We start from the raw sequence: 15,533 nt of genomic DNA on the forward strand, positions 1-15,533 counted from the left end.
TATTGCAAGTGAAAAAATATATAACTGCATATGAATAAATGTAAGAGTAGCAAAAGATACACCTACCCAGGTGTACTGAAAGTTTTTATACTATTTAAGTAAGTATATAAAATAACAAGAGAGATGGTTTTATAATTTTTATATAAAATTGAATTTCAACTTTTTGTAGTAAAACTGCCTGACAGCGTTACGTTGTCAATTTGACGGCATTATTTTTCATCTACAATAAATCTGTATTCTGTCAAGTGTGAATTTAAAAAAGCTTTTTGATGGTATTGTTTTTATTTTGCAAAAATAATTTAAGTTCATTGTTAAATAATTTAAATATAAGTAATATTTGAGATACCATTAAAATGACTGAAGTTCAACTACAAGAATTTAAATTAGAACCTGACTCGGAATTACGTTTTGAAGTAGAATCTAAAAACGAAAAAGTTGTTTTAGAGGTAAGTTTGAAGTAAATTATCATAGTCCTAAATAAATTTGTATAGTGCATATTATGATTGATACCTTTCAAAGCTCATTATGATTTAATATTATATTGTTTTTAGGTTAAAAGCGGTTATGCCGAGTTGTTTGGCACGGAGCTAGTTAAAGGAAAGCCTTATGAGTTCCATACTGGTGCTAAAGTGGCAGTGTTCACGTGGCATGGGTGCACGGTCGAGCTCCGAGGTCGCACTGAAGTTAGTTATATCGCTAAGGAAACTCCCATGGTAATTAATTCAGATTTTTTTTTTAATTTATATTAAAAAATATGCTCATCAGTATAGTTACATCAAAACATAGTATATATCAAAATTCCATTGTAAATATCTTAATTCTTTGAGTTCTAAGTATAGAATAGCAACTGCTATGCAAAGTTACTGTCTGGTACTGTCTAGTACATTCAAGTCATTAGTAACATAAATAAATTGAGCAATTTTTTTAATTAGGACAAGGCAATACATTGTAAGGATATAGATTTTAGTTGTATCCTTTTATTGATTCTACTTAAGACCTATGAAAGCAAAACCTTAGGGTCCCTTGTTTAAGTTAATTTTATGTAGAAAATCATGATGAAAGTGAAGTGGTTCATTATTTATTTTTTACTTTTAGGTAGTCTATCTGAATGTTCATGCAGCACTGGAACAGCAGAGAGTTGCAGCAGAACAGGAGAATACAAGAGGCCCTGTCACCATGGTGGTGGGGCCAGGTGATGTAGGCAAGTCGACATTAACTAGGATACTACTAAATTATGCAGTAAGAATGGGAAGACGTCCAATATTTGTGGAATTAGATGTCGGCCAAGGTCACATTAGTGTCCCTGGAACTGTAGGTAAGTTTATTGAAAATTTTTACGTTATTTGATAAATTAGTGTATATGCTATAATTAATAATATAAAAATTGTGTAAAACACAGTAACAGTTAAAGACTCGCCCCCTCACCCGGTGATGCTGTCAAGGCCATTTGGGCCTAGAGCAATAGGTCAATCTGAAAAAAAACAGGATAGTGATTGCGATAGGCTCTCATTGTGTATGAAATTGAATTAGTTACAACTTTTTGTTTCTGTTGTTTTTTTATTTAAATATGTAATAAATACAAAAATGTATATAAATTTGTTAACTCTTTTGGTAATCGTGGTTGGGGATGGTGTGTTCTTCTGTAATTGGTTGTACATAATTAGTTTTATAATAAATGTAAAGCATGTTTAGTTGTATGTTATGTAAAACTGTTGGAGATCCAAATAAATAAATAAATGATAATAATTTGCTTTATCTAAACAGTTGCCTTGTAGAAAATACTAACCATTAAGCCAAATCTTGAACATTCATTGTTTTCTTGCTGTTCTTTTTGGTAAAAGAATTTTGACTAAATTAGCTGATATTTACAGCTGGCAAAACACTAGTATATTGTGTCATGTTTTATTATTGTTGGTGATTTTCTGAAGCATGCCAACAGTTGTATACAGAAATAGCCAACTATTTCTTCGGATGTTCAGTACAAAAGTAAGAAAGTGATTCTCTTGACAAAATTGATAGTTAGTAAGTCTGTTAGAACATTGGCACAATACAGCTTATAATTTTGTGGCAAGTGTTTAAAAGCTAAAGGTCCGGACACCTTTAGCTTAAAGGCTTATCGTAATATATGTATAATGTAGACATATAAAACAAAATAAGTCCATAGTAAGTTTACGTTACATATTCTTATTAGAAAATAATAATATAACATGATATGTACTTTTCACTAGGTGCCTTGTTAGTCGAGAGGCCGGCATCTATAGAAGAAGGCTTCAGTCAGCAAGCACCTCTTGTTTATCACTTTGGTCATAAATCACCTGGAGAGAATCTGGAACTGTATAACACGATTGTGTCAAGACTAGCAGAGGTGATTGCTGAACGATGTGAAAATAATAAGAAAGGTTAGATTATATAAAAAAAAACCATGGTTAATATTAAATAAAACTTCTAAATAGATTATTAATATTGAATAAAACTTCTTTGACTTATCTAAATATATCATTTATGGCAAAAAAATAAATAGTTTTTTAATAAAACCATGTAATAAAATATTTACTTATAATACGGATTTAAATTTATCTATTAAATGTGTATTATAACATGAGATGAGACTTTTAGGTGATCAATGATAAGCTTATTGTACGTACAGTTTATTGGTTATTTTAAAAGGCATTTAATTCAATTGCAGCGTCAACGTCAGGTGTAATAATAAACACTTGCGGTTGGGTGAAAGGAGCGGGATATAAGGTTTTGACACATGCCGCACAGGCATTCGAGGTAATTATTATAATGCAATATGTATAAATATAGATACAGCCGAGATGGCCCAGTGGTAAGAACGTGTGAATCTTAACCGATGGTTGTGGGTTCAAACCCGAGCAAACACCACTGCATTTTCATGTGCTTAATTTGTGATTATAATTCATCTCGTGCTTTATGGTGAAGGCAAACATCGTGAGGAAACCTGCATGTTTCTAATTTCACTGAAATTCTGCCACATGTGTATTCCACCAATTTGCTTTGGAGTAGTGTGGTGGAATAAGCTCCAAAACCTTCTCCTCAAAAAGCGAGAGGAGGCTATAGCCCAGCAGTGGGACATTCACAGGCTGTTACCATACCATGTATAAATATAATATTATATACCATTATCATTTCATAAGCTGAATTATTTTTAAATAAAGACTTTTCTGAATGTAACGAATGATCTGCTATTTGCAAATATTGTTATAAAGTGTTGCAAATGTATTCATAATTAATTCAGTTTGTTATCTATTTACTTGTATAATTTAATTTCTCTTTTGCTTTTCAGGTGGATGTAATTTTAGTATTAGATAACGAAAGGCTGTACAATGAGCTGAAGAGGGATATGCCGAAATTTGTCAAAGTTGTTTACTTACCAAAAAGTGGAGGGGTAATTTACTTTCATAAAATATTTGATTAATAATAATAATGGAAACTTATAGATGTCAAGAATATTTGCATTATGAAAATTCATTATGCATAAGTAAATATTATGCAAAAAAGTTATTAACATAAATTTTATATCAGTCAAAACTTTTGTTTCCATCAGTTTTATGCACCAATCTGCTTCTGATATTGTTAGGTTATAAATTTAAAAATGTGGAAATTGCAGGTAGTAGAGAGATCGTCTACCCAGCGAGCTGAGGCCAGGGATGCTCGGATACGGGAGTATTTCTATGGAAAGCGAACACCATACTACCCACATTCGTTTGACGTCAAGTTCTCCGACTTGAAGATATATAAGGTAAAGAACACACGGATGTTGAATAATCTCATGCTGCTGGTTTCGTTGCTAGCTCAGCTTGTTCAATATAACTGTATCCGATTTACTTTATATATGCTACAGCTGATTTTAGTGGCAGGAAGAGTAAAGAAAAACTACTCTGACCTTGAATTGACAGATATCATCAGCGCATGCATACTATAGCTCAGCGCGGTATGTAAATGTAAGGTGTAGATAATGTAACGCGGACGTTCCCGTGCGGCAGGTGGGCGCGCCGTCGCTGCCCGACTCGTGCATGCCGCTGGGCATGCGCGCGGAGGACGCGCTGACCAAGCTGGTGAGCGTGTGGCCCGCGCCCGCGCTGGCGCACCGCCTGCTCGCCGTGTCCTTCGCCGCCGGGCCCGACGACCACGTGCTGCACTGCAACCTCGCCGGCTTCGTGTGCGTGTGAGTACCGCCGAGCCCCTGCAGCCCATTCATACAGCCGACTCAGGCTGGAGCCCCGTTTCTCAGTGTGATGTAGTTTTGAGACCCTCCGGCCGTCCCTCTCGTCCGCAGTACGGCGGTGGATCCCGAGCGGCAGACGCTGACCATCCTGTCGCCGCAGCCGCGCCCGCTGCCGGCGACGGTGCTGCTGCTGTCTGACCTGCAGTACATGGACAACCACTAGCGACCCGGACCCGTACCGACCCATTGCGGTGCCTCGATCGTTTCTAGTGGACGACGTTTTTTATCGGCACGGTGAAATTCACATAAATAAAAATATTTTGATAAAAATGTTTATTAAAATTAATGCGCCTGTACGTAAGATCAACCCAAATAGTGTGCGATGGATTTTATCGACGTGAGTGTGATGAATTTTTATCATTCAAATGTGTACATAGAAATAGTTAATTTTTTTGTAAATAAAAGATTTTTTGTTTTTAATAATAGTTTGTTTTATTTCAACAATCCGACTGGAAAAATAAAAGATTTTATATTCCAAATAAATATTATGAACACAAGAATTGCTTTCAATTAGTAAATTATATTGTACAATAACTTTAATATTAATAAATAATTTGTTAAATAAAAAAAGGTGATCAGGAGGATGAATGAATAAAAATATTTCATTCAAGAATTTTATGTTCTTATTTTTGACAGATATTTCAAACAAAAATTATATTTGAGCATTTCAAATAATAGTCTAACTTGTAAATTGACATATTTATTAATATTTTATTATAATCTGTATCAGACAAACAACTCAATGATTTGAAGAGTCCACTGACCCTTTAAAGTCCATAAGTGTAATTCTAGACAATATATTAAACTTTACTGTCCATTTTTCTAGTGTATGGCGTATAATTTGCCCATCTGCCTTGTTTTGTTTCAAATACAAAAAAAAAACGAAAATCAATGTTACTACAGATAAAATTTCTACGATTTATAATTATTCTATTTAAATAACAACAGCACCGATTTATTTATAAATTAAACACAATTTGCATGATTGCTAATTAAAACTAATATAGACTATACATAAATATGTATATATAATTATTATATATATATATACCTCCATTTATATTAGCAATTGCTCAGCAGTGGAAAAATCAATAAATTACTTTATAATCATTTAAAAAACTTAAGATTTTTGTGTATAACAAAAACCTTCTATCCTATCGAGATAACATTAAAATCCTCGATTATCTAATAAATGTAATCATAAATTTAAGATTTTTTTTACTTAATCTTCATTGATTCAAGTAATAAGACCGTGTTCCTAAACAATTTGTAACACACAAGCATACATCCTAGTTATGTTGCCTATTCTGCGTGGTTTGTTCTTTGTCCCCCATATCTGTACTGTTGAGATCTTTGATATGCGACTGCGCATATTTAATTGCAACCCGCATAGAATCCTGGACCATCTGCTCGCAGTTTATTAAACTTACCTGAAATCATAACTTGCTTTTAAACGCCGAACAGCAATACTTATTCTTAGTACTGTTGTGTTCCCAAGGTTGGTGGCGCATTGAAGAAACGAGAGCTGATTAGTATTTCTTAAGGTGCTGATGTCTATGGGCGTTGGTGACCACTTACCACCAGGTGGCTCAATTGCTCGTCCGCCTACCTATGATACATAATAATCTCGGAATATATATATATTTTTTTCTTCCCATTAAATAAGTGATACTTTTTAAAATAAGAACGTAGATTGGCAAATGGGCTACCGGATGTTAAGTTGTCACCACCACACTTAGACCATAGCACTATAAGAAATAATACGCCTTGGGAACTAAGATGTTATGTCCCTTTTGATAGTAATTAGTAAAACTGAGCATTACAGTTTGGCGATAGAATATATCATAGGCTACCGAGACTTGCGCAAAGGTAGACAGGGCTTGCAGAAAGACTTCCTATTTTAAATTATATTTTCCACCAATTAAGAATAAAGTGAAGGTGTGGTATGGAAGCTGTCTTCAACCTCACTCCTACATTTTTTTGCTACTGTTTTAAACAGTAGAAAACCCGTGAACCGTTCCGCTATTGGCTTCATAACAAGCTCAGTTTAGAAATTGCATATAACGAAATGGCCACCATTTTAACATACCTTAGTTGCACTCATTTCTGCGTGTGTTCGCAAAGATCGGTCGTTCGTTGCCGGCAGGATGGTAGCTTTGAATATCGGCAGAACGCAAGATAACCACTTCCCTGCTGTGAACGTTGACGTCGTCATTTCCTAAAAACAATAATTTTTCAAATTAGTTCAAGTTATTTTTTAATTGCAATTGGGTCATTGTCCCAATAGCAATAAAAAAAGTTAATTTGTTTGTTAGGAAGTACCGTTAGCAACGCTATCAAAATTTCTTATTTTTGTATTATATTAATGTACATTTATTTTGATAAAAATGAATGCTAAATTGATGGCTTTTGGTTAGATAGTGTCTATAAGAATAAGCGGGTGTACCGTTGGAATAATAACGAAACTATGCTACGAGTTGAGTAGAATAATTAATTAGACGAATAACTTTTTTTTTATTGTTTACATTCTATGTTTTAATTATTTAAGCGGAATTATTAATTTTATACTTTTGTCTTTAATATAGTAACAAGTAATGTAAAAAGTAAAACAAAATATAAATTCTTCAACTCCTTGTGACACCGGCTAACAGAAATTTCCTGATTTGTCAAACTTGTTACTAATTCCACTTACCTTAGGCACTCGAGCAGTGGCCACCACGACTCCTCCAGCGCAACCTAACAGTAACGTGGGCAAGTTCTGGTTTCCAGTCTCAAGGGTCGCCCTGACGGCATCGCTTTGCATGAGGTAGGAACAGCGCAAAAAATGCACGGTGAAGCGACGACCTTCGCGGATCGCCTCTTGACAAGCTTCCTCAACTTCCGCTTGGGCGATTGCTCTGAAATAGAGAAATTAGTTTAATTTTAAAATATCGCCAATGCGCCACAAACCAGAACCCAAAAATACAAAGTATTGCTGTTTAGAGGTATATTATCTGATGAGTGGATAGTACCCACCAAGACAGGCTTGCACAAAGCCCTACCACCTAAGTTACTTACCTATAATAATATCCTGAGACATTATTCACACACGGCCATCTGATCCCAAACTGAGCAGAGCTTGTACAATGGAAACCAGACAACTGATATACTACATATTCTACTTATCTTTTGTAAATACATACTTATATAGATAATTACAACCAGACTCAGGACAAACAGATACATTCATACACATATGTCTGTTCTGCGTGGGAATCGAACCCACAACCTTCGGCGTGAAAGGCAAGTATCTACCAACCACGCCAACCGGCCCGTCAAATATAATAGTAAGAGTTATCTGTAATTAATAAATTCATATATTGTCTTTGTGTCAATATGTATTCGAGGTTGGTGGCGCATTGGCTATGTAAGCGATGGTTGACGTTTCTTACAATGCCAATATCTATGGGCGTTGGTGATCACTTACCACCAGGTGGCCCATATGCTCGTCCGCTTTCCTATTCTATAAAAAAAAAAGATAAATACTCACTGTAACGCTACGTCGTTCTTATTAGTAGCTCTCTTTTGTAAGCGTTCGAGTAGTTGCAGGCAGTCTGCGTAGTCGCCGTAAGGTGCCCCGCCCGACCCACAGAGCTCCGATAACTCCCTCTTTATCGCCGAAATCTCCCCCTTCACACGCTCGGGGTCGGCCAGGTCTATCACTTCGGCCAGCTTCTGTGCTCGGCAGAAGAGTTCTTGCGCCTGACGACATTTTTGATTATTAACTGGGGACACAAATTCACCTCTCCCAGTTAATAAGTGAATTGGTCACTTTTACAAAAATATAGTTACTACTATGGAACCTGTTCGTTCAAATTTTTTTTTTAATTGAATGGAAATGCGACGAGCATACGGGCCACCCGATGGGAAGTGGTCACCATCGCCCATAGAAATTGCATCGTAAGAAATGTTAACCATCGCCTACATCACCAATGCGCCACCAACCTCGGGAACTAGGATGTTACGTCCCCTGGGCCTGTAATTACACCGGCTCACTCGCCCTTCAAACCGGAACACAACAATACCGAGTGCTGCCGTTTCGCGACAGAAAATCTGATGCGGGGGACCTACGACGAGGACGAGCTCGCACAAAGCTCCACCACCAGTAAAAATTTCAGTATATAAAAGCTAGTCGAGTCGAGTTATAATAAACATATTCAACGTCGCTGCCCGGTCGCAGGCAGCGTGTGTGGCGAGCGCACCTGCAGCGCGGCGCGGCCGGCGAGCGCGCGCAGGCCGGGCGCGCGCCCGCCCGCGCCGCGCGCGCCGCACACGCGCACGCCGCGCACGGCCCGCGCGCCGCGCACGTGCGTGCCGCAGCACAGCTCCCTGCCCACGGAATTGTAACTCTTAGCGACACCCGATTCGAGTTTAGTGGTTGTGATAAAATAAGGGCAGTGGGGGATTTTACTTTGCACGAGTGAGCATCTAAATATACATTATTTAGGTAGCTTACGCAAGAAACGATCGGAAATGTTGAATTTGAAAATATTTGTTTCAAAAACTCCAAGAAATAGTAGTAGTGTGATTACGTCATACGGCCGTGAAAGCTAAAAAGTCTGTCAACTGATCGGCGTATGTAGACTTTAATTATTTTCGTAACCGACGTAACATTTGTTTACACAGCGATCTGACGTCATGACCACAGAGCAATATGGCGTCCCCTGCGTCCAGCGTTCTCGTCAACTTACGCGCGAAATTTGAAAATGTAGAATTTAAATGCATTTTTATGGCTCTCATCGATTGAATAAAAATATTTTTTTTTATTTGCTTATTAGCACTATAAAATCTAATTAAAGTACTTCAAAAATGGGTGTAATACAATACCCTTCTAACAACTTTTATTACAAAGATAATTTACAAGAACTAATAATTAAAAAGGTTCACGAACACTTACTTGGAAACTAAAGGAGGCATACATGTCACTAAGCGAAGGCCCACTTCAGGGTAAGTCTCCCCGGGGACTGTGAGCACGCCGGGCTCTGATGACAACTGGGTACTATCTATAACTTGAGTTTGCACTAAGGCATTGGATTCTATCGTCTGTCTAAGTAAGGAAACAAACAATACACCACTCGTTAACATTCCAAGACATAAAATTTATAAATATCTAAAAATAATATATCAAATATATCACTTAAAACCAAATAATAATTTAAAATTTATAAATATCTAAAAATAATATATCAAATATATCACTTAAAACCAAATAATAATTTAATATTGTTATAATATTTAACCTTATTAATTCCTGAGCTTCCAAAACGACCTTCTGCGACAACTTCTCACCATAAACCGACAAGTTTAAAGTGAACCACTTGTCGGTAACATTCGACCCCGTCTGGCATATCACACTATTTGGTAGCACTTTCCTAATCGCTGCGTTCAACAAATGTATCGCCGTGTGGTTCACCATAATATCCCTTCTCCTATCACCGTTTATTTTTAACATCACATAATGACCTCTCTTCACGTACACATCGCTGTCTTTGTTCAAAGCGAAGTGACCTTTATGGAAAACGATGTCACGAATTTTAAAAACACTGTCCACTTTGAAATGCACGTTTTCATTGAAATCTATAAAACCATCGTCGGCTATTTGACCGCCCTCCTCGCAGAAGAAATTTGTGCTTTCCGTCACTATGTAATAGGGTTTACTTTCGCATGGTTCTGAGAAGTCCAGCCATTCGCCATCCTCGTTCAGTATTGCAACTATTTTCGATTTAAGAGGATCGAATGTTATCTCATCGTCTATTTCGTTAAAATCATACTTTGGTTGATCGTTAGTTTTCTTAATTCCATTTTCATTTAAAACTTGTATTGCTTTATCGAACATGATACCCTTATTGGTTGTTTGTTCTTTGAACGCAGTTTTATGTCTTGCTTTGTGATTCGATAGAAGTTTCCAGAAACCCTTCTTATCTATTTCCAAATTGTTCAATTTCGCTATCCTCTCGATGATGTCTTCTTGGAACCCGTGTGTGTCGTATAATTTAAATACTACCTCCCCTGGAATTACGGTCGATTTTATTTTTGACATTGACTGAAAACAAACATTTATATTTTATTATTACTATCGGTAACAGCCTGTTAATGTCCCACTGCTGGGCTAAGGCCTCCTCTTCTTTTTGAGAAGGGTTGGTGGAATACATGTGGCAGAATTTCAGTGAAATTAGACACATGCAGGTTTCCTCACGATGTTTTCCTTCACCGTCAAGCGCGAGATAAATTATAAACACAAATTAAACACATGAAAATCAGTGGTACTTGCCCGGGTTTCAACCCACGACCATCGGTTAAGATTCCCGCGTTCTAACCACTGGGCCACCTAGGCTTAGATAGATAGAAGATATACACAAACCTCTTTGAATTCCTTGTATCCTAAGGCAAAACCTGCCAGGTCAACATCATTCAATTCTTCAACCTCAGGGTGTGTTTTTACGAGATCCCGCCATTTCTTCGCCAACGAAGCCTTTAATTGTATGTAACTTTCTTTCTCGTGGTCGATTATTAGCTTCGCGTCTTTCTCTTTGGACGCGAGTTCGGGGTACGTGTCTCCCAATGTGGTGATCATTTCATCATAGAGGACGGAGAGGAGGTCGGAGTTTTGGAAGACCTCTGAGCTTATTTTGAAAGACTTGCGCATGATTTGCTTTAAGTTGACGCTGAAATTAAATTATATAACAGTAATTTAAATATATAAAATCTAAAAACATCAGATGAGTCTAATGTGTCACCTCCCTTACTTGTCATTGCTTTGTATACGCACTATAGTTATTTATTTTTTATATTTTCTTTTTACTGGACTACCCTCATTTACATCACAAACTACTCGTACTTGCTTGCACTGTGCCGATATTATTTTGATAATATTCGGTTATTGTAACATTCACTGTTTTACTATGTACGCCTATTCGATTTAATTTTTTTTTTCTAATTTATCTGTAATTTTCTCTGTAAGTGATTTTAATGTAAATCTCTTGAGAAAATAATGTCTTTAACCGTAATTACAGGCATTAGGGGCACCGGGGATCGGTGACGTACACCGAATATGCAGCGGGTACTGCTGGTTTTAGTGGGTGTTTCGGTGCACTCGGCGCCATTGAGTTCCACATACCCCCATACCACTTTTTAATGCAACGCGTTAATACGATGGGTTAAAAAAGGCACTAGGGACGCTATATCATATCCATATTTGTTGATTGTCTCTTGAAGTCTTATTTAGACACAGAAAATCTTTTGAAATAAATAAAAGTAATCTTGGGCATGTTGAGTACAATTATAAATGCACACAAGAACACACACGCACACACGCGCACTCACACGTACGCACGCACACACACACACACACACACACACACACACATACATATATATACATACAAAAGCACGCGTAATAACATACTATATTAATTGTTTTATATTCCTTCTTGTTTTCACTTGTTTTCTTTCATATATATATTACTACGCCTTTAAAGGTATCTAGGAATCTAATCTAGTGTGCAATGAATTGTCGAGGAATCGCTGACTCTGATAGTACAATTTATATTAGTTTCAGCGTCAGAGATCCACCAACAGTGCTGTTAATGTAAATAAAAACCCTAGAGTTAGATAATACTGCAAACAAATTGTGTACATGTATCTTTTGGGTGTGTAAATAAATTGTGTACATGTATCTTTTGGGTGTGTAAATAAATTGTGTACATGTATCTTTTGGGTGTGTAAATAAATTGTGTACATGTATCTTTTGGGTGTGTAAATAAATTATTATTATTATTATTATTACTTAGTCACTTACTGATATTATAAATGCGAAAGGGAGTTTGTTGATTTGTTTGTTTGCTACGCTTTTAAATCTCAACTATTCAACCGATCATCATGAGCACGTATACGCGTTGTCAGGGGCTCAGAAAAGTTCATAGGATATCTACCCCTATACTTGCGGGCGAAGCCATGGGCGGAAGTTAGTTACATATAAGAATGAACATTTCCTCACCTAGATGAAGGGAACACGCCGTCGGCGAGACACACGCTTACCATCCGAGCGTGGTCCGACAGCCGTCTGTACGCTTGGTCCAGCTTAGCGTCGGCGTTGTAGCTCGCGGTATACTTCGCCGCGCCTTTACTATTCTTTGAACATAAAAACAAAATCACTTTAAAACTCAGTTTCGAATTATAAATATATAATAATAAGATGTATAGATTGAATTTAATATGCCATTCACAAGAAAAGCCACCACAAGGATTTAAACGTCACCACCATACCAGGCCAGTAGAATTTTAAGCTGGTCACTGGTCACACAAACAAGGCAATTGATCTAGTCTAATATAAAAATGGTGAGTTTATGAATAATAGTTCACCCTTTCAATGGCAGAGATGAGCGGTCGGAAGAGATCCGTGTCGTAGTTAGAGGGTACACCTTGCAGCAAGGCGGTCATGCGCTCTAACCCCATACCAGTATCCACATGCTGGCGCCTGAGGGCACTCACTGAGCCATCTGCTTCTCTGAAAAGAATTCGACATTTAGAACATATTTAATTTAACAATTATAACTTTTTCAATAAATATATTATATATATCCAAATATTGTCAAAAAGTATTAATAAGTAAAAGTATAAATAAGTATTATTTGTTAATCGTTTTTGTTACGGGATAATAGATGGCGTTGGTAGTCAGTTAAATCTGTGTGTATAGTTTCTTATATTTGAATTACATAGAAGAGATTATTAGATTGCATTAGACATTCGCATCTCGAATTTGGGGTTGATAAGTGTTGTTTTTACAGGGTTGGTTACCCCTTTCAAACTACACTCATCGTAGTTTTATTATATATTCATATTAATCCCGGCGGTGAGAGAATACATCGTGAGGACTTGTGAAGGTTTCGGATATTTGTGATCGAGGGTTGGGGGAGGTGGTGTAAGCACAACTTCCATATTCAGGCCGTTACTGAGAAGGAACCAATATATAATGATGGTTTAGTGTAAATCCAAGATCTTCAGCCCTACAAACTAGCTACTAGACAAGTTAGACAAATAACAATAATCAATAGTCTGACGTTATTTAAAATTATTAAGGTATCCAAGCGATATAAATACATGCGAAAAGCGATTCGGTGAAGTGGTCTACATTAGCTGCAATTCTGACAAACGAAATTGCAGCGATGCATGCTTTGGCAACGCCTGGTTTTCTGGACTATGCTTGACTAAAAATCGGTGCCTTTCTTTTAATTTATTAACATTACGACAATGTTCTATAAAGATTTTATTGCATAAATTATCATCTAGTGATGGACAATGAAAAATGTAATAAAGTTATGCAAAAACAAAGAACTGTTTTATTTAAAATGATCAATATATCATGAAGATCAATATAATTTTTTCCTGTTATGACAAAGATTGTCTCAAAATATATCAATTTCTAGGCAACGTTTTAATTCATATATGAAACAGCACATTCACCTAGTTACATAATATAACTCACCTATTGCACTGAATGAACACAATGTTCCATATTTCCGTTAACGACCCATCTGGGTGTATGTAGTGTATCTCAGTACAAGGTCCGCACGGTCCTGTCGGTCCCATCTCCCAGAAGTTATCCCTAGCTCCATGACCTTTGATGTGACTTGAAGGTACGCTAGAATAAAAAAACATAATCAAATTCATTCATTCATTTTATTTGTCAATATCAATTCACAGGTTAATATTTAATACTGTTAAGATAAAAAAAAATTATCACATATTTTTTATTTTTTTTTATATTACAGCATACAATTATCACAGATGATTAAGAAAGGTTATTTTAACACCTTTTTTTTGTTTTCATGTAATATTGTAAAAAAAATTACTAATTAATTTTACATTTTATTTTAGTTACTTGATAGGTATAGAGTAGGTTTTATTATTCTTTGTATACAATACATTATTTTGTTTATGTTTCTTTTTTTTTTTTAATATTATATTGATGGTACCGACAAATAACCAGGCATTCTACCCGGAAACAACCATATTTTGCTGGTTGAAATGCTTATCACTTGCTGTCTAATTTAATTGGTTATTGAAATCACAGATTTACAATATAAACTAATTTATAATTCTTGTAATAGAAATGAATATCTACGGGTGACCAGTGTAGGTGAACCACTTACCATCAGATGGTTAAATTAATTGTCCGCATTTCTATAAAAATGATTATTGTAATTATTCAATTGATCATAGTATTTATAAATAAAATATGTTTTTCATATTAACATACCCAATCCCTTTCCAAATATCTCTACACTCTCGATCCTCCTCCAGGCCTATTATGGCATCACCAGAAAAATATGTAACCAATAAATTTTCAGGTTTCATTTTGTACGGACCCAATAGAAGGTTCCAGGCCATTTGGCAAGCTTCTTTCTGAAAGTTTTTAAAGCCTAAATTTTTTAATGGCCATGACAACAAAGTGTTTGTACAATAAAATTCCTCAAAATAATCATATTTTTAAAAATTATGATTATATTGTTAAAGTTTTGTGAAATCATTTATATTCTTACTTTTATTTCTTACACTAACCATACATTATATTTAAAAGTATGTAAATAAATAGATAAAAACTGAATATGAACTTGAAGTAAAGTTGTTATACCTTATAATAATCACCAAAAGACCAATTGCCGAGCATCTCAAAAAAGGTGTGGTGATGGCCATCAATGCCAACTAAGTCGAGGTCATTATGTTTACCTCCAACACGAATACACTTTTGTGAATTAACAGCACGGGGACATGAAGCATCAACAACTCCTAAGAACACACCTTTAAACTAAAAAAAGAAGTTGCAATCAGTGATAAGGCTCACATTGATATTTTTAATAATTACGAAATTTACCTGATTCATGCCAGCGTTCACGAATGGTACAGTGGGATCACAGAGCGCCACAACAGAACTAGATTTAATATGTTTATGTTCATGATTGTCTTTAAAGTACTTTATGAATGTATTTCTAATAAAGCTGCTTGAAGATTTCAACCGCCTTTGAGAAGATATAGCTATCCTATTTTTTAAAATTTGTAGTCTTAACATATTTCCAGGTTATTTGATTTAAACAAATATTGAGAATCCGCTTTTAACTTTATTTATTCAATATCAGTACTGCTAAATAGTTACTGTTGATCGTAAGTGCATAGTTATTCTATATATATCTTTAATTTGTATTGAAAAACAGTTTTAATAAGTTGTTAAAATTCGCAAAACAAATAT

General features: G+C 35.8%; 2 protein-coding genes across 2 annotated transcripts; one reads left to right on the forward strand and one right to left on the reverse strand.

Annotated features, from left to right (window-relative positions):
• Positions 1-237: 237 nt before the first annotated feature.
• LOC126776193 (protein CLP1 homolog) lies at positions 238-4,672 on the forward strand. Its single transcript, XM_050498494.1, has 9 exons — positions 238-446; positions 552-713; positions 1,096-1,315; positions 2,229-2,399; positions 2,687-2,775; positions 3,308-3,409; positions 3,632-3,763; positions 4,008-4,189; positions 4,301-4,672. Exons 1-9 carry the CDS (start codon positions 354-356, stop codon positions 4,410-4,412), a joined length of 1,263 nt encoding a protein of 420 aa, XP_050354451.1. The 5' UTR covers positions 238-353; the 3' UTR covers positions 4,413-4,672.
• A 154-nt stretch (positions 4,673-4,826) lies between these two features.
• On the reverse strand, positions 4,827-15,526 carry LOC126776080 (alanine--tRNA ligase, mitochondrial). Its single transcript, XM_050498353.1, has 14 exons — positions 15,162-15,526; positions 14,922-15,095; positions 14,547-14,692; positions 13,773-13,928; positions 12,650-12,794; positions 12,285-12,418; positions 10,650-10,953; positions 9,529-10,331; positions 9,186-9,335; positions 8,491-8,617; positions 7,779-7,990; positions 6,942-7,146; positions 6,339-6,467; positions 4,827-5,679 (listed from the first exon to the last, which is right to left on the reverse strand). Exons 1-14 carry the CDS (start codon positions 15,354-15,356, stop codon positions 5,539-5,541), a joined length of 3,021 nt encoding a protein of 1,006 aa, XP_050354310.1. The 5' UTR covers positions 15,357-15,526; the 3' UTR covers positions 4,827-5,538.
• Positions 15,527-15,533: the final 7 nt, after the last annotated feature.

This window comes from Nymphalis io, chromosome 19, assembly GCF_905147045.1.
Source record: "Nymphalis io chromosome 19, ilAglIoxx1.1, whole genome shotgun sequence".
Taxonomy (NCBI): domain Eukaryota; kingdom Metazoa; phylum Arthropoda; class Insecta; order Lepidoptera; family Nymphalidae; genus Nymphalis; species Nymphalis io.

Coding starts and splice junctions, on each gene's coding strand:
- LOC126776193 (XM_050498494.1), top strand. CDS start 354: ATGACTGAAGTTCAACTACAAGAATTTAAATTAGAACCTGACTCGGAA. Junction 447..551: donor ACGAAAAAGTTGTTTTAGAG/GTAAGTTTGAAG, acceptor TATTGTTTTTAG/GTTAAAAGCGGTTATGCCGA. Junction 714..1,095: donor TCGCTAAGGAAACTCCCATG/GTAATTAATTCA, acceptor TTTTACTTTTAG/GTAGTCTATCTGAATGTTCA.
- LOC126776080 (XM_050498353.1), bottom strand. CDS start 15,356: ATGTTAAGACTACAAATTTTAAAAAATAGGATAGCTATATCTTCTCAA. Junction 10,954..12,284: donor GGCGTGTTCCCTTCATCTAG/GTGAGGAAATGT, acceptor ATTTAATTTCAG/CGTCAACTTAAAGCAAATCA. Junction 7,991..8,490: donor CCGGCCGCGCCGCGCTGCAG/GTGCGCTCGCCA, acceptor AAATGTCGTCAG/GCGCAAGAACTCTTCTGCCG.